The 26,166-nt window shown below is 38.4% G+C and overlaps 1 protein-coding gene across 1 annotated transcript; it reads left to right on the plus strand.

Moving 5' to 3' along the window:
• The first annotated feature begins 908 nt into the window (after positions 1-908).
• Positions 909-26,166, plus strand: LOC125836821 (transcription factor BIM2-like). The gene is made up of 6 exons (XM_049515982.1): positions 909-1,129; positions 1,222-1,318; positions 7,563-7,632; positions 7,736-7,831; positions 24,432-24,838; positions 25,645-26,166. Exons 1-6 carry the CDS (start codon positions 1,039-1,041, stop codon positions 25,823-25,825), a joined length of 942 nt encoding a protein of 313 aa, XP_049371939.1. The 5' UTR covers positions 909-1,038; the 3' UTR covers positions 25,826-26,166.

Below are 26,166 nucleotides of genomic sequence, written 5' to 3' on the forward strand. Positions count from 1 at the left end.
GGTAACTGCTCCTAAATTATCTTTTGAACTCATACCTCATTTAGAAATCTCAGTTTCTCTTTTATCAAAGTAAAAGTTGATGCCGTTGGGAATACATAGTCCTCTTATACTCTTGCTCAACTCATACTTGAAACCTCTTTTTTAAAAAACATATCAAAATCATATTATAATTTGATCATTGATGACTGCATAAAAATTGATGATATAACTTGATACCATACTGCTTATACATTGATGACATACTCGATTGTCATACTAATCATGTTTTAGAAACTTTTTTTCTCAAAACTCATCCCGCCCCCAACTCACACTAATCGTCAGAATTGGATTCTAAGGTCATCTTCCTGAACTTCTGATAAAAAATGTCCGTTCACGGTTCAAAAGCTCTCAAAACACTAAAACTCGCATAATAACTAAACAAACGATCAGGTGACCGAACTGTCAGTCCCAACAAGTCATAAATAACTTGGGGTTGCTACATAAAACTCTAAACTACGAATAGGAGACATAAATACAGAAATGACCTGGAGGTCATTACAAAAATAATATGTGAAACATCTATTAATTCTTTCGGAATCACTTGATTAAAACGAACATATAATACACATACAATTAAACAAAAAAGAAACACAATATATTACCCTATTAGTGACTTTTATTTTTATTATACATAAAGAAAAATACAATCCAATATATATATATATAGCTTAATAAAACTCATGTTTTTATAATTTTCCAAACATGGCGCAATGTATACTAATTTAATTTTTTTAAAACAAAATGAAAAAATATAATGGAGTGTCATTGCAAGGGCAATTTAGAACCTACCAAAACATCCACTTAATTGCCTAGGGTTTCCAATAATTAGCCATACAACATTTCTCTGTACACACATTATTCGGTGTATGTTTTGCAAGTGTTCTTCGATAATCGGAGCCTTTTAGCGAAATCGTCAGTCTCTCTGTTTAATCTTCTTTTGTTAACCGTTATTAAGTTGTTGTTTCGACTGATTTTTGTCATCTGGTTTCAGATTTTGAAATGGTGAGGACTGTGAAGAATAATCATGAAGAGGACGAAGAAGACGATGAAGAGTTTTCATCTAGAACTCCCGATGGTTCTTCTCAAAAGGGTATTTAATTTGCTATTTCTAAACTAACTGGGATTTGATGGTTTTTTTTTTTTTTTTTTTGGATAAAAGCTAATGGGGTTTGAGTGTGACAGGGAAATTAGAAGGGAAGAGCAATAATGGGAAGGTAACTGCTCATCGTTCGAAGCATTCTGAGACAGAACAGCGGAGGAGGATCAAGATTAATGAGAGGCAAGTCTATTAACACCTTTTCCTATTGGATATCTCAAAATTATTAACATTGTTCAATTAACCGCTCGTTTGGATGGTTGTTACCTGTTGTATTGTTTTGTGTTCTTAGTTTAAATAGGATGTTAGTTTTGATTGTTACTTATTAGATTTTATTGTATGGTTAAATTTATTGTTAGGTGAAGTCCCGCTTTGTGTAATAACTGATTTGGTGTGATTGCATGATCATCTTATTTTTTTTTCTTATTTTGTCGTTATTTGTTATTTGATAATTCTATTTTATCATTTACCCTACCTTTTCGTTTTACCCAGTATCCTACTTTTGTTTAGGTTGTATTTCAAATTGTTGATGTGTGACATTATGTAACGATGAGAAATGATAAATCTATCCAAACATTACATTGATTAAAACAATGCAGTACTATACTATACAATATGAAACAATATATAACGACCATCCAAACAAAGTTTAAGGGTTTAGGACTCGTTAGAAGTTGCAATATATGTATAAAAATCAACAACATTCCCACTGATTAACCCACAAGTGGGGTATGTGGATGGTAGGATTTTTTGGGAGGGTAGGATATAAGCCGACCTTACCCCTGTCTTTTGTGGTGTAGAGCGAAATTGTTTTTGATAGACCCTCAACTCAAAAGAAAAAGAATTCAAAGTAGGTTTTACAAGAAAAAAATATGACGGCAAAATAACATTTTACATGAGTTTTTGGCTAGAGACATCCTCCAACTATATTCAAAACTTAAGCCACATCCTTGAACCACCATAGTTAACAAAATACATCCTTGAAGTATTTAATGCTTAACAACTTTCATCTTTTTGTTTAACACCGTTAGAAAAGTAATGAAACCAGGCATGTGAATTCCCACACCAATATAAGCACAAACCAATATTCAAGTTGCTTTCACAGCTTCACATCATTTTCCACAAGACCCAGCCAAAAAATCTTCTTCCAGCTTTATACCATTAAAAATTGTCAATCATCAGAAATGATCAACCCCGTCACATAGAGGCAAGTGGAACAAGAGGGGGAATCATTATGTTATGGGATAGCAGGGTGTGGAAGGGAGAGATACTACAAGTTGGTGCTTATACTCTAACATGTAGTTTTGAGGCTTTACTTCAAAATTTCAACTGCCACATCTCAGGGGTCTATGCACCAAATTGTAAGGTGAAAAGGAGGGAGGTGTGGAATGAATTAGGAGGGGTCAGAGGATTAATGGAAGGGCCTTGGGCAATTTGTGGAGATTTTAATGTGTGCAGGTTCTCCTCGGAGAAAAGAAACTGTCAAAGAAGATCTTCAGCCATGAGTTCTCTGATACTATTGAGGACCTAGAGCTTATAGATTTGCCACTTGAAGGAGGTCAGTACACATGGTTCAAAGGGGATACACATACAACAACATCCAGAATAGACCGAATACTTTTCACGTCTGAATGGAGTGATCAATTTAACAAGATGAAGCAAACTACATTCCAAAGAATGACCTCAGATCATGTCCCAATAGCTCTATTTTGTGGACCTTGGGAACATAGTAAATCATATTTCAAGTTTGAGAACTGGTGGCTGAACACAGAAGGTTTTAGTGAGAAAATCAGTAACTGGTGGAACTCTTTCTCCTTCTATGGGAGGCCAGACTACATCCTAGCATGTAAAATGAAAGCACTGAAAGAAAAGCTCAAAGAGTGGAGTAAAATTGAAAAAGGAAATCTACAGATTCAAAGGTCCAAACTGCTTAACAAAATGGCAGATTTGGATTCTTTGCTGAACAAAAGAGCATTGACAGAGGAAGAGGCTACTTTGAAGGCAGAAATCTTTATGGAGTACGAAGAACTGATCTAAAATGAGGAATGTGCTTGGAGACAAAGGTCTAGAATCTTGTGGTTGAAGGAAGGAGACAACAATACAAAATTCTTCCATAATTCTGCAAATGCCCACAAAAGAAGCAACCATTTTGACCAGTTGGAAGTAGAGGGAACGATCATCACAGAACCAGACAGAGTAAGGGAGGAAATCATCCTGTTTTATGAGAAACTGTATTCTGAAACAGAGATGGAGACCTGATGGAAATTTAGTGAATTGTCCTTCAATATCAGAGGAAGAAAGATCACAACTACAGGCCAAATTTGAGGAGCAGGAAGTTTATAAATGCTTGAAGTTATGTGCCATTGATAAAGCCCCAGGACCTGATAGTTATACTATGGGTTTTTTCATCAAATGTTGGGAAATTCTTAAGCATGACATCATGGTGGCCTTCCATAATTTCTATAAGCAGGAAGTGTTTGAGAAGAGTTTCAATGCCACCTATATTGCCTTGATCCCAAAGAAGAAAGGAGCAAAGGAACTTAAAGACTTCAGACCAATAAGCTTGATAGGCAGTTTCTAGAAGTTGTTGTCTAAATTTTTAACAGAAAGAATCAAAAGGGTGATGTACAAGCTGGTAGACCCCCAACAAATGGCTTTCATCAAAGGAAGACAAATCATGGATGTGGTGTTAATAGCAAATGAAGCAATAGACTCTAGAGTGGGTCAAAAGAAACCAGGCATCCTATGCAAACTGGACATTGAGAAAGCTTATGATCATGTTAACTGGGGCTCCTTCTCAATATACTCGGAAAAATGGGATTTGGAGAAAAGTGGATTAGATGGATACATTTTTGCATCTCAACAGTAAAGTTTTCTGTCCTCATTAATGGTGCTCCTGAAGGTTTTTTTGAAGCCCAAAGAGGAATCAGACAAGGGGGTCCTGTATCTCCATTCCTCTTTATTCTTGCCATGGAGGGACTTAACAACATGATCAAGACAGCTAAAACAAATAGGTGGATCACGGGATTTGAAGTGTCTACAAACAATGAGAGGAGTTTGGAGGTAACACATCTCCAATATGCAGATGACACTTTGATTTTTTGTGATGCAGATGAGGAACAACTAAGATCCCTTAGGGTCATTCTGGTGCTTTTTGAAGGTATGTCAGGCTTCACATCAACTGGGGAAAGAGCCATTTATATCCCATAAACATGGTCTCTAATATGGAGCTTTTGGCCTCAGTGCTAGGTGGCGAGGTGGGAGCACTACCTGCTATCTACCTGGGATGCCATTGGGAGCAAAATCACACTCCAAAGAAATTTGGAATTCTGTCTTGGAGAAATGTGAGAAGAAGTTGGTCAGATGGGAAGCACAATATTTATCAAAGGGGGGCAGGCTCACTTTGATTAAACTTTGATAAATGCAGTCTTGGATGCCCTTCCTACGTACATGCTAACTTTGTTCCCAATACCTGCAGGAGTAGTACAGAGATTGGATAAACTAAGAAGGGGTTTTCTCTGGCAAGGAAACAAGAAAAGAAAGGGATACCATCTGGTAAAATGGAAAGTTATGATCACGGGAAAAAAACAAGGAGGATTAGGCATCAAAAATTTGAAGAACCAAAGCAAGGCTCTAAAGCTGAAATGGTTGTGGAGATATGCTCATGAACCACACTCAATGTGGAGCAAGGTGATTAAACTGAAGTACGGAGAGATGGATTCATGGGTCACCAAGGAAGCAACCAATCCCTATGGTGTTACTGTTTGGAGATCAATTAGGAATTGGTGGCCTTTCCTAAGGAATCATACTACTATAACAGTACACAATGGTGTCAGGACACAATTCTGGAAAGATAGATGGCTTGGTAATCAAAATTTGTCAGAGATCTTCCCTGACATCTTTGACTTAGCACTACATGAAGACAGAACAGTGGCTGAAATGTGGTCTCCCCAAGGTTGGGATCTATCTCTCAGAAGGAATTTAAATGACTGGGAAGTTTTTAGATTAGTTGAATTCTTTAAAAGGTTGGAATCATTTCAAGGTTTGAAGGAAGGGGAGGACTGCCTATGGTGGACATAACACAACAAAGGAAGATACAAAGTGAGCTCAGGTTACAAGGTCATGAACAGGGCTCCTCTAACCCTCAATTGGCCTTGGAGACAAATCTGGAAAACCAAAATTCCACTAAAGGTGGCATGCTTCACTTGGCTGCTAGCAAAGGAGGCAGTACTAACACTGAGAATCTGAGGAAACGAAACAGCATTCTGGTGACACATTGTTGTTTATGTGGGGAGGCAGCTGAGACAGTTAGGCATTTGTTCTTACATTGCAAAATCACTGATCAACTGTGGAAGATTTTCATCAATCTCAGAGGCATTCAATGGACAATGCCTAGCAAGATTGTTGACACTCTCTCAAGTTGGGAGGAAGCAGGAATTGAGGCAAAGAACAGAAGTTATTGGAGGACAATTCCAGCATGCATCTGGTGGACCATTTGGAGAGAAAGGAATGCTAGAAGCTTTGAGGATAGAAGCAGATCCCTACAAATGATCAAAACAGATTGTATTCTGTTATTATGTTTTTGGTGTACAAAGAGTTACCCTGTAGATGCAGAAGCAATCCTAGAAGTATTAGAATCATGCTAGGCTTGCTGTTTTTGTTCCTAGATTTTCATACGTTTTTGTAAAGGGGCTTTCAGTACTACATAAGTACTGGTTTATAATACAAATCGTTACCTTCTCAAAAAAAGAAAAAAAGAAATGAGGTATAAAGCTGGAGGAAGAAATTTTTCTAGGTCTTGTGGAAAATGATGTGAAGCCGTGGAAGCAACTTTGAATATTGGTATGGACACTCACCGGGGTGGTTGCGTTAGTTCTCTAACGGTGTCAAACAGAAAGATGAAAGTTGGTAAGTATTAAATACTACGAGGATGTATTTTGTTAACTATGGTAGTTCAAGGATGTAGCTTAAGTTTTGAGTATAGTTGAAGGATGTTTTTGGCCAAAAACTCCATTTTGCAACAACAAAATAGAGTGTACGCTAACCTCACCCCTATTTTAGGAGGTAGAAAGGTTGTTTTCAATACTCTTAGCTCAAGAAAAAGCATTTCAAAGCTGTTCAGAATCGACCTATTATTTTATGGGGATATAATGTGGAGCAAGTATGTGGGTAATAATTATATATGGATTAAACAATTGAAATTACAAGGATATCCTTCTAACTTATTTCTTCTTTCACTTCAATTTTGAAGTATACATATTTATTCACAACAAACTAGAGGTCCAACAAGAAATAATCCCTGTAATGTAATGCAATAATCCCTGCATAGCTTATGTTTGTACTAAACGACCCCGGATCGTATTACTATACTTTACCACTTTCAAATATTCAAAATTATTTGATTTTAAACTTTGATGTGATATGATCTCCATTAAATTGACTTCTCAATAATTACTTAAATATTTTCTCTTGCTACTACTTATATAAACATAAATAAAGTTAACATTGTTTAGGGAGAAATGGACCTTGGATCTAACTCAACCCTCACAAGCGTAGCTCATGAGGAGAGAATTTCTCAAACCATATAAGAAGACCACAACTCAATCCCTCTACAAAAATTGGATTTGACATCCTCCTGCTTGCCCAAGACTGGACAATTGAAGAGTGGATAACAGAACACTGGCGCCCAACCTTGAGAAACACATCTAACTCAACCTCAAAAGCTAGTTCATGAGAGGAGTTACTCCCAACATTATATGAGGAGATAACAATCCATTCCCTCAATAATTGACATGACAAAAAAATTAAGTTCATGTGACAAACACATCAACAAAAAAGGATCGGGAAGGATATGGAATGGAGTGATTTTTTTTTTTACCTCTATTAGACACCCATAACCCCATCTGTGTAACATATATGACTGTTGCGTGGAATTCGAAACACTATAATAGTGCTCTTCTTTGTTTGAATCTTCTTTATTTGTTCATTAGCTCTTTCCAAATGTTAAAATATCCTTGAGTTGTTGAACTAGTCTTTTGGTTTGTTTGTAAGCTTTAAAATGGCACTTGGGGACAACTCTCACAGTAATGATTAACAACACTTCTATATATGAATCTAAGTAAGAGGTGATATTTTGCTTATGTTCTTCTGGCTAATTATTGGTTCAACTGGTATTTCAAAATTCAAAGTGAAGAGGAATTGATTATTGTCAACCAGCATGGAAAGCCGTTGGTGTTTACTTGCACGTAGCTTTTCGTTATTTTGTAGAAAAGGATCAACATTGTTCTTTACACATTTGCTTATGTACATCATGTAACAAGACTAGGTTTTTATAGTCTCTTTCTATACATGGTGAATTTTAGTTGCCTATTCAGTCACTTCTTCAGGAAAATCTTCCCAAAGTTAACTAATACTTAATAATTTGCAGATTTCAGACTCTAAGAGATCTCATACCACAAAATGATCAGAAGAGAGACCGAGCGTCATTCATGTTAGAGGTGTGAGTTGTGACATTTCAGTTCCTTGCCAATCTTGCTGTTTTTTCAATCCTGTTTACTGCATCTTCACAAAGATGGCTTCAAGATTTAATACAAAATACAGGTTATACAATATATCCACTTTTTGCAAGAGAAATTACAGATATATGAGGGAACCAACCAAGGATGGAGTGCAGAACCCTCGAAGTTGCTGCCATGGGTATGATCTGTGTTACACTTAATTCACTTTTAGATTCTTAGGTAATGTGGATGGCTTCTTGGGCTGTGTATTTTACTTACAATTCCTGTTCTGATCTCGCTCACTACCTTTAGCATTGATACAACAATTTGCTTTCCTTATTAGAAGGCAATCTCTTGTTTTTCTGCAACGAGCTTCGTGATGTTTGCCTGGTTTGGTCCAACATTTGCTGGTTGTAGATTGGTTATGACCAACTAGAATCAAGTCTTTGCTCCTTCTTGTCTGTTGAATCCTTCACACCATGAGGCCGAAGATAGTTAAGGTAGACTTTCATTCATAGTATACTCTCTCTATTAATGCTTTTAAAAGCGAGAAGTGCAAAGAGGCGACAATGGCCCTGCGGCTCTAAGCAAGAAGCAAAGTGAACACAATTTTAGAAGAAAAGCAAAATGAACCTTGCACAAATAAATAAAATTATAAATAAGCAAAAATGGCATGTTTGTCCATAGAATTTTGTGAAAACAGGAAATCAAGATTAGCAAACTGAAAAAAGAAAAGAATGTCCATGGCATTCTCTGGGAAAAGGAAAAAAGATTTAAAGTAGTCCCATTGAATTCTTTGAAGAAAGCAAAACAAGATTTGAACAAACTGGGAAAAAGAAGGACAAACAGAGGAAATAAATTTGAGAAGCATTGAGAAAGAAGAAAAAAAGAAGACAGTGAGTAAAATGAGTAAATGAAACCTGAGAAGCAAACCTAATATCTTATAAATGTACAGTTTGTTAAAAAGACTTATAAAAGCTCTTAGACACTATTTTTGAGGCTTTTACCTAAAGTCCTTTCTGGGTTTAAAGATCTAGACTCTGGTGGATTTCTTCCATAGGAATAGTACTTTCGCCTCCCTTTTTTTCACTCCTCTCAATCTCTTTCCACTTTCTTTACCTCTTCCATTCTGTCACTACAAAAAGGATGGACAATAATAGGATCTTTTTTTTCATTCAGGGAGAGTCCTTTTACCTTAGTTGTGCGGACTCTTCACTTTTGATGCTGCACCCGTGTCGGATTCTCCAAAAATACACTACTTTTGGAGAATCTGACACGCACCCATTGACATTTTGAAGAGTTCGAGCAACTTAAATTTTTATGTCACCAAAGCCAAGGTTAGAGAGAGGTCTGGTACAACTGGGTGGAAGTGGCAGATACCATATGCCTATGGTGTTGAGTAGAGGTGTTCTCCTCTGGATTTGCAAGAGATCTTGTGAAGCATAAGAAGTGATGGAATTCTTTTAAAACATGGAATTATTTCACCTACATCCCTCTTTCTTTGAAGTCCAACAAGTATGGAAGGTTTCTCTCTCTGATAACAGTTAAAAGGGGCAGACACGACATTATTATTCCAGAAAGTGCATTTAATGTTGGGGGGAGGAAACTTGCAGGCAAATGAGGTGACTGTCACCTGAGGTTGGGGTTTGGAAGTCAATCAAGAATCTTTGGTTGTCACTCAAGCATAACACTAGAGTTAGAGTTGGAATGGGAGATATGGTACTTTTCTGGAAAGAGGACTGGAGTGGTCGTGGAACTCTTCAATCTCTGTTCCCTGGTCTGTTTAATATGCTTCCTGATTGCAGTATACAAGGAGTGTGGTCTCCTCAAGGATGGAACCTGATCTTTAGAAGGCTCTGAAATGATTGGGTATCTAAACTTCTGAATTTGATAAGAAACTTCCTAGGTTTTAATCTAGAACCAGACAACTTCATTTGGGAGCACCACAATGATGGAATTTTCACTGTTAGCAAGGTATACAAGAGGGGTCTGAATGAAGCTGCAGGTAGGTCAACAAGACCTTGGACTGCTATTTTGAAGATTGTGGCTCCTACTAAAATGAAGTGCTTCACTTGGCTGGTATCTAGGGAAGCATGTTTGACACTTGAGGCATTACAAAAGAGGGGGATCAACATAGCTTCTAGATACCTTTTATGCAAGGAGGCACTAGAAACCAACAAATGGCTTCTTGAAATTTGTCAAAGTTGACTTAACTTTTCTTTGGCTTCAATTCTTTTTAAATGCTCTCAGGCACATTCCCCAAAATTCTCTCTCTCCTACCTTCTAGGAGAGAGAGAACCCTCTTTTCCGGTAGTTCGCCTGAGACCTACCATTTTCTTCCGAAAGGTACCTTTTTCTTTCTTGTAATATCTTGTTTGCAGCTATGGGGGAAAACAGGATATATTTTAATGCTGGTTTCAAATCGTTCGACATAACCAAATGGAATGCTGAGGGTTCTGTTTGGTATGAGTGGATGGAGAGAAGTCGAAGAATGATGAGAAGAACAACTATAAGCAGCAAAGCAATGGACTGGATTTGCTCACTGCTTAGAGAAGCATCCACTGATAATGAGAAGAACATTAGGAGATGGAGGTTTGCTGACAGAAAGGAGGAGTTTTTCTGTACTAGAAAACATAATGATTATGGGAGATATATGAGCATTATTGCTTTGAATGCTGGGGGAAGATCTGTAATCATCATTCCAGAACCCGTCTTAAATGCTGGATGGTACGATTTAGCATTTAAGATTGAAAACTTCATTAAATGCCACAAAGGACTAGTACCAACGATCCTATCAAGAGCTACAGATCCCAAATATCCTTATGCAAAGGCTGTGAGAGACAGCAAATGGCTTACTAAAAGCCATAGAGGAACAGAGATGACAAGACAAGCAAGAGGATGGGCTATTGAGCAGGTGCCTTGTGGGACATTTGGAGAAGGCCAGCAAAGAATCACCTTCCTTATCCAAGATTAGAAGATGGTCATCTTCTGAATGGAAGAAGACATTTGGAGTCAATATTTATGAGCTATATGGCAATATGTTCCTCTTTGAATTTCCTAATAAATTCATGGTGGAACAAACCCTTCAAGGCCAGTGGAAATGGAAAAACCTAGTTTTCAACTTAGAATGGTGGAGTCCAACCGTAGGTTGTGAACCAATCTTCATGGAAGTTAAAAAGACATGGATCAGAATTATAGGAGTCCCTCTTCATCTTTGGTCACATCAAGTTTTTGCAGAAATTGGACAACTCTGTGGTGGATGGGTGGCTACTGAAGAAGAGACAGAATTAAAGAACCATATGAAGTGGGCAAGAATTTTGGTGGCAGATGATGGAAGACATATACCAAAAGAAGTTTCAATTGTGCGTGACGGAATCAAGTTTTTTTTCCCGATATGGGTGGAAAGCAAAGCAAGATTTGAAGTGTTGTCGGAAAAAGTCTCAACTTTTACAGGAGAAGATGACAGTGTGATAAATCTGGATCATAATATGAACCAGAGGGTCATAAGGAGTAATCTCTGTGTTCCAGCTAGAAATCCCTTATAAATAGGGATTCTAGTACAGAGACCCATGTGGGAAGAGAAAAACTGTCAAAAGTGGTGGTACCCACTGACGTATGTGACAGTTACATATCCCTTTTAATGAAGGATGATGCTTTGGGCCTCAATGAAAGGCCTGAATTTTTAAATGAAGGAACCAGTGGGCCTGACCCAGCAAGTCTGGAATTTTTAACAACATAACAATCTCAACACAGCCCATCTACAGGAGGACTGGTCTCTTAAAGATACAGAAACCAATTTTGTATGCAGCATAGAACAGAACAGAGTAACGTGCAGGAGATGTCAATAATCAGTTCAAGTGATGTTTTGATAGATGCAGTCTTGCAAACCACAAATCCAAAGTCGCAAATCCTGATTAGGGACGGGATGGAGAAGGGGGTAGAAGAAGTTGCATGCAATACACTAGAGCAGAGATTAGTGTCCTCCATTAAAGAATGGGAGGTTGAAGAGGCTGAGCCATTGTGCACACAACAACATCTAGAGCAGAGATTAGTGTCCTCCATTAAAGAATGGGAGGTTGAAGAGGCTGAGCCATTGTGCACACAACAACATCTAACTACGGAAAAAGAGAAAGAGATATCTGTTTGGGTAAAACAAAATCTGATCAGACTGGGGAAATTACTGGGTGCTGACTTCCAAGGCCATGAACAAGAAGCTTTGGAACTTCTATTACAGGTGGATAGTGCCAGACATGCCAGACATCAGGATGCTGCAGTGGTTTGTAAGAAGACAATGTTCAAAGGTTCTAAAGAATTGGAAAGTTTAGTAGCATTTGATGTGAAATTCAAGAGTGGTGGGGGTAGAGAAAAGGGGAGAAATTTCCTTGCCATTTCATGATGCAATTCAAACTAGTATCATGGAATGTAAGGGGTTTGAATAATAGAGATAAGAGGAGGGTTATCAAGAACATCATGGGGGACTGGAAAGTTGACATCATTTGTCTACAAGAAACCAAATAACAGGGGGATATCACTGAGTTGGTAAGGCAGATTTGGGGGGATAGGTGGGTCAAAATGGCATGTTTGGAGTCGAGTGGGACAAGAGGAGGGATAATGATGTTGTGGGATAGTAGAATATGGAAGGGGGAGGTACTAGAGACAGGGACATATACTCTCACCTGTAAATTTGAATCACAATTGCAAGACATTTCCTGCCACATGACAGGAGTTTATGCACCCAATTGCTATGTGGAAAGAAGACTAGTATGGGAAGAAATTGGCTATTGGAGGACTAATAGAAGGTCCGTAGGCAATATGTGGGGATTTCAATGTGGCAAGATATGCTTCAGAAAAGAAAAGTTGTACTAGAAGAACATTAGGAATGAGAGAGTTTTCTGATTTGATTGAGAATTTGAATCTAATTGATCTCCAATTGGAAAATGCTAAGTTCACTTGGTTTAAAGGGGACAACCATCAAATAGCTTCGAGAATTGTCAGGATCCTGGTATCTCAAGAATGGGATGACGTGTTTAGTAATCTGAAACAGTCACACTTCAAGGTGGTTCTTGGAAGAAGAACAAATGTTATTTTAAATTTGAGAATTGGTGGTTAAGAACGGATGGTTTCATAGATAGAATTAGGGAGTGGTGGGACTCTTTCGATTACATTGGGACACCTGACTACATCCTGGCATCTAAATCAAAAGCTTTGAAACATAAATTGAAGGAATGGAATAGAAGTGAGCAAGGAAGTCTTGGCCAACAGGGAAAGAATGTTCTTGAAAAGCTGGCTGTTGTGGAAAATATTGCCACTGATAGAGTATTGACAGAAGATGAAGCAACGGAAAAGGCAACTTTACTTCTGAAACCGGAGGGGACGGGATAAAATTTTCTCAAAAGTGCTCACTGAAAGGCTAAAACGAGTGATGTCCAAACTTGTTAATTCACAACAGCTAGCTTTTATTAAGGGGAGGCAGATCATGGATGCTGTTCTAATAGCTAATGAAGCTATAGATTCCAGGTCAAGTTTGAAAAAACCAGGCATCTTATGCAAATTAGATATTGAGAAAGCATATGACCATGTCAACTGGGATTTTCTTATGGGTATGCTAGAGAAGATGGGTTTTGGTCTCAAATGGAGACAATGGATTAAATTCTGCATATCTTTAGTAAGCTTCTCAGTGTTGATAAATGGTTGTCCATCAGGGTTTTTCGGTTCACAAAGGGGCTTAAGGCAAGGTGATCCCTTATCACCTTTCCTTTTCCTATTAGTCATGGAGGGACTCAACAATATGATTATGAATGCAAATAGAGAAGGATGGCTAAGAGGTTTTGAAGTAGCTAGAGCCGGAAGGGAAAGCCTAAAGATAACTCATCTACAATGTGCCGATGATACCCTGATATTCTGTGATGCTGAAGAGGACCACCTCAAAATTTTGAGACTAATTCTAGTTTTGTTTGAAGGAATGTCTGGACTTCATGTTAACTGGAGAAAAAGCTTCTTGTATCTAGTTAATGAAGTGCCAAATATGGAAAATTTGAAGTTAATTCTTGGTGGTGAAGTGGGTGCTCTTCCAACTACTTATTTGGGTATGCCTTTAGGGGCCAAATCCACGTCTTTGGAAATTTGGAATGGGGTGATTGAGAAGTGTGAGATGAAACTAGCAAGGTGGAAGTCTCAGTACCTCTCACTTGGAAGAAGACCGACTTTGATCAACTCTGTGCATGATGCACTTCCAACATATATGATGTCTTTATTTCCTATTCCTCCAGGTGTCATTAATAGGTTGGATAGCATCAGGAGAAAGTTTTTGTGGCAAGGAAACAAGGATAGGAAGGGGTACCACTTAGTCAAATGGAAAAAAGTGATCAATGATAAGAGAGTTGGGGGTTTAGGGATCAAGAACCTTAAGAATCAAAGCAATGCTTTGAGAATGAAGTGGCTTTGGAGGTATTCCAACGATGATCAGAATTTATGAGGCTCAGTCATAAAAGCAAAATATGAAGGAAGTGACAATTAGATGACAAAGGAAGTTACCACTTCCTATGGTGTTAGTTTATGGAAATCCATCCGATCACTATGGGATGAATTCAAACAAAACACCAAGATTAAAGTGGTAGATGGTGCTAAAACTAGATTCTGGAAGGAGGATTGGCATGAAGCAGGAAATCTGGAGACACTTTTCCCGCACATACATACTCTGGTTCTTCAGCAACAAAATACAATAGCTGAACTATGGACACCTCACGGGTGGAATATTATATTTACAAGGCACCTCAATGATTGGGAAATTCCAAGAGTTATAGAATTCTTCAGCGTCATTGAACAATTTAGTGGCTTGGAGACAGGGAAAGACAAATTGTAGTGGTTGGGGAACAGTACTAGGACTTTTAAAGTAAGTGCAGCATATAGGAAGTTGAACCACCCAATTATGCAGGCATCCAAATGGCCCTGGAAACACATTTGGAAGGCCAAGATCCCACACAAAGTGGCCTGTTTTGTGTGGTTCTTGGCTAAGGACGTGGTGTTGACACAGGAGAATTTGATGAAGAAGGGGATTACACTGTGTTCAAGATGTTTTTTTTTGTGGGGAAGCTGCAGAAACAGTCAATCACTTGTTCATCCAGTGCAAGGTCACTGGCCAATTGTGGAGTCTATTCCTAAGGCGCAAAAACATCTCATGGGTCATACCTGGTAGAATTGCAGAGGCTGGAGAATCATTCCTGCTACTATTTGGTGGACTGTCTGGAAAGAGAGAAATCTTAGAGTTTTTGAGAATAAGGAGAGTAATATGTAGCAAGTAAAATTGAATTGTATTCTAACTTTGAGTTTTTGGTGTAATCAGATCTACTCTAATGACACTGTCTCTATCAATGATGTTTTAGACTCATTATAGGGATAGGTCAGTGCCTTTAGAGTTCATTATGTAAATATGGTTTCAGTACAACCCATGTACTGATTTAAAGAAATAGAAACAATTACCAATCTCAAATTTTTTTTGTCAAAGTTGATCAGGAAAATAATTAGTTTAGAAGAAGGGTAGGAGAGAGAAAATGCTCCCAGGCACGATTTTCGAAGACAACCTAGTTTGAACTAAAATCGATCTGGGGACTTGTTCTCTGACATATATGGCCGGAATCACATCATCAAGGGTCAACAACATTTACTACAATGCAGGGTTTAAATCATACGAAATCACTAGATGTAAAGGTGGTACAGATTCCTGGTACGAATGGATTGAGAGTAGCAGAAACTTAGTGAGAAGAATGAAGATTAGCATTAAAGTTTTGCGGTGGTTGGTATCAATATTTATTGAGGCGTCCAAGGTACAAGGGAAAGTTATTAGGAGATGGAAGTTCAAGGAACACTTTGCAGAGTTTTACTGCTATCTTAAATACAACGAGAATGGCAGATTTGTCAGTTTTATTGCTATCCAAGGTCAGAACAAGTCTATAATTATTACACCGGAAGCTTCATACATGGGGATGGAGTAATATCGTCCACAAAATAGCCAGATTCATCTATGAACCCAACTTGCAACCAAAACCCCAAGTTAACATGGGCAAACAATCAAACACATCTTATAGGGAGGCAGTCCAAAGCAGCAGGTGGATGGCGGATTCCATGAAGAGAGCAAAGTTACATGTGAAGGAGGCTCACATAGAAGTCACAAGCGGAGCACCGCTGGCAGAAACAAATCTTCTCAATAGATGCATCGTTGGAAGATTCCAGGACACACTACAGAGACCCCAACTTTAAACGACGTAAGAAGATGGGACTGCAACACTTGGAAGTCAGCCATATGAGTCAATGTTTTTGCCATGAATGACGGCCAATTTCTGTTTGAACTCCCATCAAGAGTAGCAACAGAACATGTCATGTCGGGGGTATGGGTATGGAAGAAGATGAACCTAAGCTTGTACTGGTGGAAGCCAACCACTGGATGCTGGCCAGATGAAGTAAAAAGAGATTGGGTCTGGATAAGAGTCATGGGATTACCTTTGAGCTTATGGTCATCGAGTATCTTCAAACAAATCGGCGACCAATGCGGTGGATTTATCGAAACAGAGGAAGAAACAAAGCTCAAAAATCACCTTTACTGGGCTCGTATAAAAGTGAAGGGTGACGGGGAAAAGGTTCCGATTAAGGTGAAGATTTCCAGTGACGGCTACGTCTACAAAGTTCCGATTTGGTGCGAGACACCGGTGACCGTTAGAAAAGTGGAGACGAGGAGAGAGAATGAAGACTGAGAACCGCTGGGTAAAGAAGTTTCAATACCTAGTACGATGGAGAAACCAACAGTTTATACACCACAACACTTGGGCACATCGACAACTGGAGAACTTTTGAATTGGGAGTCACGTGACCATGCACATGACCGCGTGACCGCAGCTGGAAAGGGAAAGGGCAACTTTATGCAGTAGCAGGCCAAATAAGCGAGAGAAAAAACCAAGGCCCAAAAAAATCTTTAGGCCCAACAAGGTTTAAACAAAAAGAAAGCAATCAAGAAGCCCAAAGACTAGACTTAGTAAGTGTTGAAATAATGGCAAATCTTTCTCAAACAAAGACGCAAAATAGATTAAAAAATCTGGACAACCTGGAGATGGAGGAGAGAAATTTCATGCCTCGCGAATAAGAGGAGACAATACAGGAGGAGGGGCTACAAACATGGGAAAACAAATAATGGCCGTATCACAACTGAATGGGCAGAATGATAGCAATACGGAGATCACAGAGGATGCTGTACCGCTGATGATTCAGCTGCCATTAGAAGAAAATTTTAATGCAAAAAGTCCTCCACTTTGGATTAAGCAAACACATACTCAAATTGAGCACTGAATTTGGGGTAGATTTTAGAGGATGTGAGGAGAAAGCAGAGCTCTTTATGAAAATTGATAATAATAAGCAAGGGAACAAGGGGGGCAAGGGAGAAGTCACAACAAACAAAAAGAAAGGAGCAAACGAATTGAAAAGCCTGGAACTGGATACAAAGTTCATGAGCTTTTGCACTAGAAGTAGAGGGGGATACTTGACAATAGAACAATAATGAAGCTAAACATAGTGTCATGGAATATAAGGGGGATGAACTGTGCTAGAAAGAGGGAAGTGATAAAAAATATTATGAAGAGCTGGAAGGCAGCTGTAGTCTGTTTCCAAGAAACAAAGGTGGAAGGGGAAATTGAAAATATTGTGAAGGAAGTATGGGGGAATAAATGGGTGAATTATGCACAGTTAGAAGCCAGTAGAACCAGGGGAGGCATCGTTATTATGTGGGACAAAAGGGAGTGGGAAGGAGAAATTAGCAGTGTAGGGATGTGCTCTGTCACCTGTAGCTTCACAGGGATATGTCAAGATTTCAGCTGGCACCTCAGAGGTGTCTATGCTCCAAATGATAGAGTAGAAAGGGAATAGACTTGGTGGGAAATTGGTGCTGCCAGGGGGTTGATTGCAGGACCTTGGATCCTATGTGGGGATTTCAACACTATGAGGTACCCATCGGAGAAGAAAAATTGCAACAGAATCAACAAAGGAATGACAGATTTCTCAGATTTCATAGAAGACTTGGAGTTAGTTGATCCTGAATTATCTGGGGGAAAATACATCTGGAAGAAAGGAGACAGGCATACAACAGCAGCCAGACTTGACAAAATTTTGTTCTCGGAAGAGTGGGAAGCAAATTTTAGAAATATAAGGCAGCACATACTTCACAGAGTGACATCAGATCACTCTCCCATAATGTTACAATGCGGTGCTTGGGAAAACGCAAAGTCATACTTTAAATTTGAGAACTAGTGGTTGGACATAGAGGGTTTCAATGACATAATTAAAGGATGGTGGAACTCCTTCAGTTTCATAGGGAAATCTGACTATGTCTTGGTTGCAAAGCTCAAAGCACTAAAAGAAAAGTTGAAAGAATGGAGCAAAACTACACAAGGGAACTTGGGAACACAAAAACAAAATGTCTTGAAACAACTAGCTGAGTTAGAGAAGATACAGGAGAACAGAACCCTGAGGCCAGAAGAGATAACCTCTAAAGCAGCATTAATCAGTGAGTTTGAAGACATAGAGGAAATAGCTTGGAGGCAAAGATCTAGGGCAGTGTAGCTAGAGCAGGGGGATAGAAACACTAATTTCTTCCACAGAACTGCAAATGCACACAGGAGAATGAATACAATCTCTTACCCAACCCTTCATCTTTGCTGTGTGAATTAGGTTACTCAAACCTTCCATGGCTAAGATGAATAAAAAGGGTGACAGACTGACAGGGGGTCACCTTGTCTCAGTCCCCTTTGGGATGAAATGAAACCACTAGGAGATCTATTAACTAAAATAGAAAACTCTGTGCTTATGCAGAATTTCACCCATCTAATCCATTTGGCTCCAAAACCCATCATTTGCATCATAAGTAGTAAGAAATTCCAATTTAAATGATCATAGGCCTTCTGTATATCAAGCTTGCATAGAATTCCAGGGCACTTGCTTCTTTGTCTAGACTCAACACATTCATTTGCTATCAACACTGCATCCATTATTTGTCTACCTTTTATGAATGCCATTTGTTGGTTGTCTACAAGCCTGTGTAGCACCTTCTTTAACCTTTCTGCCAGCAGTTTGGCAATGATCTTGTAAACTCCACCTATTAGACTAATAGGTCTAAAATCTGTCAGTTCCTCAGCTCCCACTGAAGTTTCATCTAGTCAAGTGGGAAGAGGTCATAAAAAATAAGTAAGAGGGGGGACTGTGGATCCAAGGGCAGGCAAATTATGGATGCCGTTTTGATAGCTAATGAATGCATAGAGACGAGACAGAGGAGCAATAAGCCAGGAATTGTATGCAAGCTGGACATACAAAAAGCTTATAACTTCTTAAACTGGGACTTTCTTATACAAATGCTGGAAAGAATGGGTTTTGGGGCCAGGTGGATAAGATGGATAAAACATTGTATTGGCACTGTCAGGTTCTCTATACTTGTGAATAGAGTACCCACTGGCTTTTTCTCTTCCCAGCGAGGCTTGAGGCAGGGGGATCCTCTTTCCCCATTTTTATTCATCTTAGCTATGGAAGGAATGAGTAACCTTGTTAAAACAACAAAGGGAAAGGGGTAGATCAAGGGGTTCCAAGCAGGAGAACTCTCTAGTTTGGAGATAACTCATCTACAATATGCAGATGACACATTGGTTTTTTGTGAAGCTGAGACAAAACAAATCCTGATTTTGAGGGTTATTTTTGTCATTTTTGAAGCTGTCTCTGGTCTCCACATAAACTGGGGAAAAGCTTCATCTATCCTATCAATAGTGTGCTTAATACAGAAGTTCTGGCTAGAACACTTGGAGGTAAGGTTGGGGAGCTTCCAACTACTTACCTAGGTATGCCTTTGGGAGCTAAAAGCAAGTCCAAAGGCATATGGAATGGGGTCCTGGAGAAATGTGAAAGAAACTCACCAACTGGAAGAGTCAGTACTTGTCCTTGGGAGGAAGATTGACTTTAATTAACAGTGTGATGGATGCATTACCCTCTTATATGATGTCAGTCTTTCCTATGCCTGCCAATGTATCTAATAGCATTGATGCTCTTGGAAGAAATTTCTTATGGCAAGGCAGTGAAGATAAGAAGAAGTTTCATCTTGTTAAATGGAAGGAACTGATTGTGAGTAAAAATACAGGAGGCCTAGGCATAAGAAATCTGTGGAAACAAAACCAGAATCTAATGATGAAGTGGTTGTGGAAGTTTGCAAATGAAGATAACATGCTCTCGAAAGAGGTCATCACAGCAAAATATGGCATGGAAGATAAGTGGATGACTAAAATGATAAGTACTCCATATAAATGCACTGTATGGAGGGCAATCAGAAATCTATGGCCAGTGCTATATCACAGAACCAAGGTAGAAGTGGGAGATGGGTCAAAGACATCCTTCTGGGAGGACAAGTGGAATGGGTCTGTCCCTTGAAACAGTTGCATCCTGAATTGTTCATTTTATGCCAACATCAACAGGCCACTGTGGCTACAATGTGGACTGGACAAGGATGGAATTTGTTCTTAAGGAGGAACCTTCAGGATTGGGAGATAGACAAAGTGGTAGAATTTCAAGATTCAGTAGGCTCTTTCAGCAACCTCACTGAAAAGGAGGACTTATTAGTTTGGCAGAATGACACCAAAGGTCAATTCTCAGTAAATTCAATTTATAAGGAACTCAACAAGAATGCTGGACAGGAGACGGAATGGCCATGGAAGAGCATCTGGAAACCAAAAGTACCCTACAAAGTAAACTGCTTCATGTGGTTATTGACAAAAGAAGCGGTTTTGACTCATGAAAATCTAAAGAAAAGAGGCTATCAATTGGCTTCTAGATGTACTTTATGTGAAGAACATGCTGAGACAATTGACCATCTTTTCTTGCATTGTACATGGACGGAACAATTATGGAGAATGTTCATCTGTCTAAAGGGGATAAGAGGAAGTTCCAACTATGCTCAAGATGCTATTTGTGTGAGGAACAGGCAGAGACAGTCCACCATCTCTTTTTGCATTGCAAATGGACAGATCAATTATAGAGAATATTCAGCAGCCTTAGGAAGATCACTTGGGTGAAACCAAGAAACATAGTACAACTCCTAAATTGTTGGATCAATATTGGCAATACTACAATTAAGGAGGAGAGATGGAGGATTGTCCCAGCTTGTATATGGTGGACAGTGTGGAAAGAAAGGAATCAAAGATGTTTTGAGGGCAAGAAGAACAATTTGCAGAATTTGAAGATGAATTGTATAGCTCTTTATTATTTTTGGTGTAAACAGAAAGTCTTAGTACATCTTAGTACAGGCAAAAGAACTTTTTGATGTTTTAGACTATTTGTGACAAAAAGCACAGATGGAGTCTGTCTAGTTTGTAATACTTTTGGAAGGGGGCTACTTTGATGTAGTATACCTGTGGATAAATAGAAAAAAAAGTTACCATTCTCAAAAAAGAAAAAGAAACCTACAAACACTTCTTACTGCATTGTAAAATAACAACACAAATAGGAGCCTTCATCACTACCATTGCTGGAGTCTATTGGATCATGCCTGGACATACTACAGATTTGCTTAGCTGTTGGATCAGTAGAGGAGGAAGCAAGAGCCAGAAAAGATGGCGGAGGACGGTCCCAGCTTGTATCTAGTGGAACATTTTTGGATGGAGAGGAACCAAAGGATTTTTGAAGGAAAAGAATGCACTATACTGAAGATTAAGTGGAAAGTTATTACTTCACTAGGTTTTTTGGTGTAAAGAACAAAATATAGAAGAGGAAATCCAACTAGTGGATTTTATATTCTCTTGGTAAGTATCTTTATTCTCTTTACTGTACCTTTTTGGAGGTGGCCAGCATAGTCCCTAGTGCTGAAGAATACAAATTACCAGTATAAAAAAAAAATAAGGTGAGAAGTAGCGAGAAAGAGAAAAAGAAGAAAGAAAAGAAGCCACAACACCAGATGCCAAGGAAGAAGCAGAGAACGGCGAAACTAGTGAAAGCAGCAGCGCCGGTGAGTTTGAACTCTGAACTCATTTTTTTTTGGGTCTAAAAGGCCTCCTTTTCTTTTGCTTTCGAAAAGTTGCTCCCTAAAAGATTACATAGCAATTGCTTCATACCTGTTCAATTGAAGCACTCACTTCTTCAGTGTCGGCTCTCCTTGCACTTGGAAAGCAACTTACCTGCACTTCGCGTTGCTCCGGCGCTTTAAAGGGGCAAAGTGCTCGATTTTCACAACACTACTTTTCATTCCTTCATGATTGATAGTAGAATGGGCATAGAGTTTAAGATGTAAACTTAACTTGTATACATTGAAGTAGTAGTAGGAGAAAATATTAAAGTGATGGATAAAAGTCAGTTTAAGATTTGAATAAGAAATAATTCTAGCCTTCAAGATTGTGGAAATCGTAGAAATCATATTATTTGTAAAAGGGGAAAATGTTCAAATGTACCCTGAAGTATTCAATTTGTCTTATATTTGCCATCTGTTTACTTGTCTTCCATGAAAGCCTCTACTGTTATATTTCATCTCAATTACCCCCCCTACCTTTAATGTTTTCCTGCTTGGCTCTGACTTTTTCCACGGTGGAGCCACATAGACAAATAAAAGATTCAAATCACCCCTAAACTATTAACTTGGTTTATATATACCCTCTGTAAAATAATTTGAAGCATGCCCATAGAACAATTGAAAAAGTCAAAAATACTTCTGCATAATTGAATAAGATTCAAACATACTCCTATGTGGCTCCACCATATCAACCAAATAAGTCCCATTTTTTCATGGCCGAAAATATTAGTTGGAGGGGCATATTTGAGACAAGAAAATGGTGAAGGCTTTTATGGACTGATAGGTGAACATAGGATAAATATAGAACAAATTGCAAATGATTTTTAAATCTTTTCCCTTAGTAGAATGATGTCAAGCATTTTGGAATGTTCTAAAATAGGAAGTGTGATATTAATCTGAATACAGGAGTATTACAAAGAGATAAGTATTGAAAACACCTCTAAACTTGGAGTTTAGAAGGCTGTGATTGGTCAAAGGGCAGGTCACAGACGGATTTCTCGGTTATAAAAAAAAAAACACCCCTAAACTTGGTGTGAATTATTATTTTAGTCCCCCAATTATTGACAACTTTAAAAACACACCCCTCTTATGCCACATGTCATCCACCTATGCGTATATGTGGATTTTTCTACTAATGTGGCGTACACATAGATAAATATAGTAAAAAAAAAGGAAAAAAACATTCAAATAATTAAATGCTAAAATTTTGTAAAGATTTTTTTTTCTTCTCACCCCATCCCCTACCCAGTACCCCCCACCCCACCCCAACCAAAAAAAAAATTCAAAAGTTTTTTTACAAAAAACTTTTTATCCAACACCACCGAGTAGCCTGACTCCCCCCCCCCTAAAAAATTATTTTAAAAATAAAATATTTTTTTTTTCTTATTCCACTCCTCTCCCCTCAAAAAAAAATAAGTTCAAAAGAATTCTTTTTGGGGGTGAGTGAGGTGGGAGGCTGGGGGGGTACTGGGTAGAGGATGGGGTGGGTGATAAAGAAAAAATAAATCTTCAAAAAGAAAAAAAAGTTCTTTTATCTTCTTAAATTGCTAAATTCTTAACATTTAATTATTTAAATGTTCTTTAAAAAAATTTCTATTACATATATTTATGTGTACACACCATTACCATATTCAAAAAAAAATATATTTATGTGTACACAACGTCAACAGAAAATTCTACATATATGCCCATGTGGCATAAGAAGGGTGTTTTTAAATTCACTTAATCAAGTAAAGGGGTGTTTTTAAGGCTGTTAATAGTTGGAGGACTAAAGTAATAATTCATGCCAAGTTTAGGGGTGTTTTCAATACTTATCTCTAGAATGGTCTCCCTATTCCTTGCTATATTGTTGTTAATTTAAGTTCTCTTATTGCTATTCTGCTATGTTGAGTAAAAAGCACAGTAGTTCCTTGCTTCATTTGCACTTCTCATCTGTTTGATGTTATGCTGTGGATTCTTTTTTCAAGTGTTGTTGGACTTGTTTGCTTGGATGATAATCTTTCATGTTTACTCCTTATTGTTGAACTTTTTTTCTACCTCCCTATTAAGGAAAAAGAGGCACTAGTATTTTCAGTCCATCTCTTAAGGAATGGCTAATGTTGAAGATATAACGAAGAACTTCCTTCTTTGGCAACACATGGTTGGCCTATTGTCCTCTAGCTATGTGATTTTTTATACTTCGATTTTTATTCCCTCCTTCACTTCTTATTTGGCAGTTTAGTTGTAGCATTAAAATAGATTCATTATAACCAGATGGCTTACTGAAGGAATCTTCAACTCTTTAATAATAGTATTAGAAAATTATGAAGTCAGTGCACCATGAGAAAGAAGACATTGTTTGACCCAAGAGAAGTAAACTGAGCTATATAAAATCGGATTGAGCGCTTTAATTTACTGCAGATATACCCTCTGAAAAGTACTGGATTAAAGAAAAAAATGTTCTCTGATGTTACCCTATACCTGTGTGCCCCAGTTGCTGTACAGTAAAGTCATAATTCAGTAGTTATTTTGGATGCTTTCCAAATACAGAAAAACGCAGACGTTAGCTGTTTTTGTAGGGGAAACTCCTCGCCTACGGTTCAAACAAAGGCTTTACATTTGTTTTTAATTTTCTTCCTCCAAAGCAAAGTTACCGGATTTCAGGCTGAGTTGGGCACAACTTTAGGATGGAAGCAGTAGTGTTTTTCTGAAAGTAAAACTAATGCTCTTCTCTTATTATTGACAGAGAAGCACTCCTGGGCCCATGGAAGGCTCTGTTGAACATTCTCAAATAATCAGAAACGGCTCTACTCATGAGGATGATATTGTCATTAACCCAACATTGCTTTCGAGTGCCCAGAGCTTTGTAGAACCGAACTTGACTGCTGCTGCTTTATATAGAGCAACACACGATTCTCATATGGCAGCGGATGAAGCAATTGCCTTTAACATGCCACTGCAACGTAATTTATTTGAAAATGCATCTGTTGAACTATCTCCTGATGCTGAGCACCCTTCCCAGCCACAATCATTATGTTGGCCAGGTAAACGAGATACAATTGAGTCAGAGGTTCTGAGCTATGGCAGAAATGATCAGGAAGAAGTGAAATGCGATGGTGAAGCAGTTGCAAGAGCACATGCGTATACTCAAAGGTAAGATGATTTATCACGAGTTCAATAGCTATGACTTAATGTCCTGGTAAGGTGGAGATTCAAATTTATTTCTTCTACACCCCCATGACTTGCTAATTTCTGTAATGATGCCAAACTTGTATTACGCCTACGAAATAGGCATGTGATACAGAATCACTTTAAGTACCTTGGACCCAGTGGGCCTAGTGGCAGTCAAGGTCTTAGAAGAATTACCTGTAATGTTCCAATTTCTTATTGTCCTGTGATTGCCAAGTGCATGAAATAGATTCAGACTAGTTAATGTTTCTCGTGGTTATTAGCTGGTGGTTGGTTGAAATGCAGATTGTAGCCTTTCTGAGCCCCTTCCAGTATAGTTTTTTTTGTAAAACCTGCTGCAACTTGTGGGTTTGCATTTTTTTGTGAATAAAATTGCCAATTCAAAAAAGATTTCATTGGCTTGAAGGAAGTCATTTATATGACCCGGCATTGTTTACCCGAGCAATCAAATATCAATCAGGTTTCCCTGCATGGCTTCCCTCAACTTTTCTACCTGACCCATCAAATGGAAATCTAAGTTGAAGGTTAATAACAAGCGGATCTCTGGATTTCGAGGTTTGAGTCTCACTTGAGGATTTTCCAGACTTCCCATTAAAACGAAGAAATGTATAACAAACATGTACATATCATTCTGACTTGAGCAGTTGTCCTCTGAACCTTTAGGCACATTCTGATCTAATTTCAGTTGATCTGAAATTATATTATGATGCTAGTATACTACTGATTTTGGATTCTATTTATGTGACATATTGAGTCTTGGTATTGAGCAGGTTGCTTAATATCATAAACCAGACACTAGCATCTGTGGGAGTGGATCCTTCACTGGCCGATGTTAGAGTACAGCTTGATATCAGCAAAAAACCAAGCAGTGGAGCCACAACTACAACATTAAGCAGTGAAGAGAACTATGATGGTGCTCCTAAAAGGCTTAGGACAGAAGGTAGTATGTGATTGTCAATCTAGCATGGTTCCACTCCTAATTTTTCTGCATCTTGTCATTGTTTCGATGGGGAGATACTTGAAGTGGTTGATCTCTGTGGATGAGGTGGTGGACAAACAGCTTATGGTTGTCCAGTTAGGTTTCCATTTAAATATGAGAAGCTGCATTGTCATTCTTAAGGGTATTTAGATAGTCGACTTTGGAAATTCTGTCAGTGTGATGTGGTTATGCCTATCGATTTGAGATGCCTCTATGGATCTGGTTTCATAGTTGATAGTTAAACAGGGAAATTTGAAGTTGTTTCAAATGTCAGCATGAAGAATTTTATGTACATTACCAAATCTTTTCCTTT

The sequence above is a fragment of the Solanum verrucosum genome, unplaced genomic scaffold, assembly GCF_900185275.1.
Source record: "Solanum verrucosum unplaced genomic scaffold, falcon-dt-bn FXZP01000129.1, whole genome shotgun sequence".
Lineage (NCBI taxonomy): Eukaryota > Viridiplantae > Streptophyta > Magnoliopsida > Solanales > Solanaceae > Solanum > Solanum verrucosum.

Excerpts from the sequence above, each read along its gene's own strand:
- LOC125836821 (XM_049515982.1), top strand. The coding sequence starts at position 1,039 with ATGGTGAGGACTGTGAAGAATAATCATGAAGAGGACGAAGAAGACGAT. Across the intron at positions 1,319-7,562 it reads AGGATCAAGATTAATGAGAG|ATTTCAGACTCTAAGAGATC; the intron begins GCAAGTCTATTA and ends AATAATTTGCAG. Across the intron at positions 24,839-25,644 it reads GCACATGCGTATACTCAAAG|GTTGCTTAATATCATAAACC; the intron begins GTAAGATGATTT and ends GGTATTGAGCAG.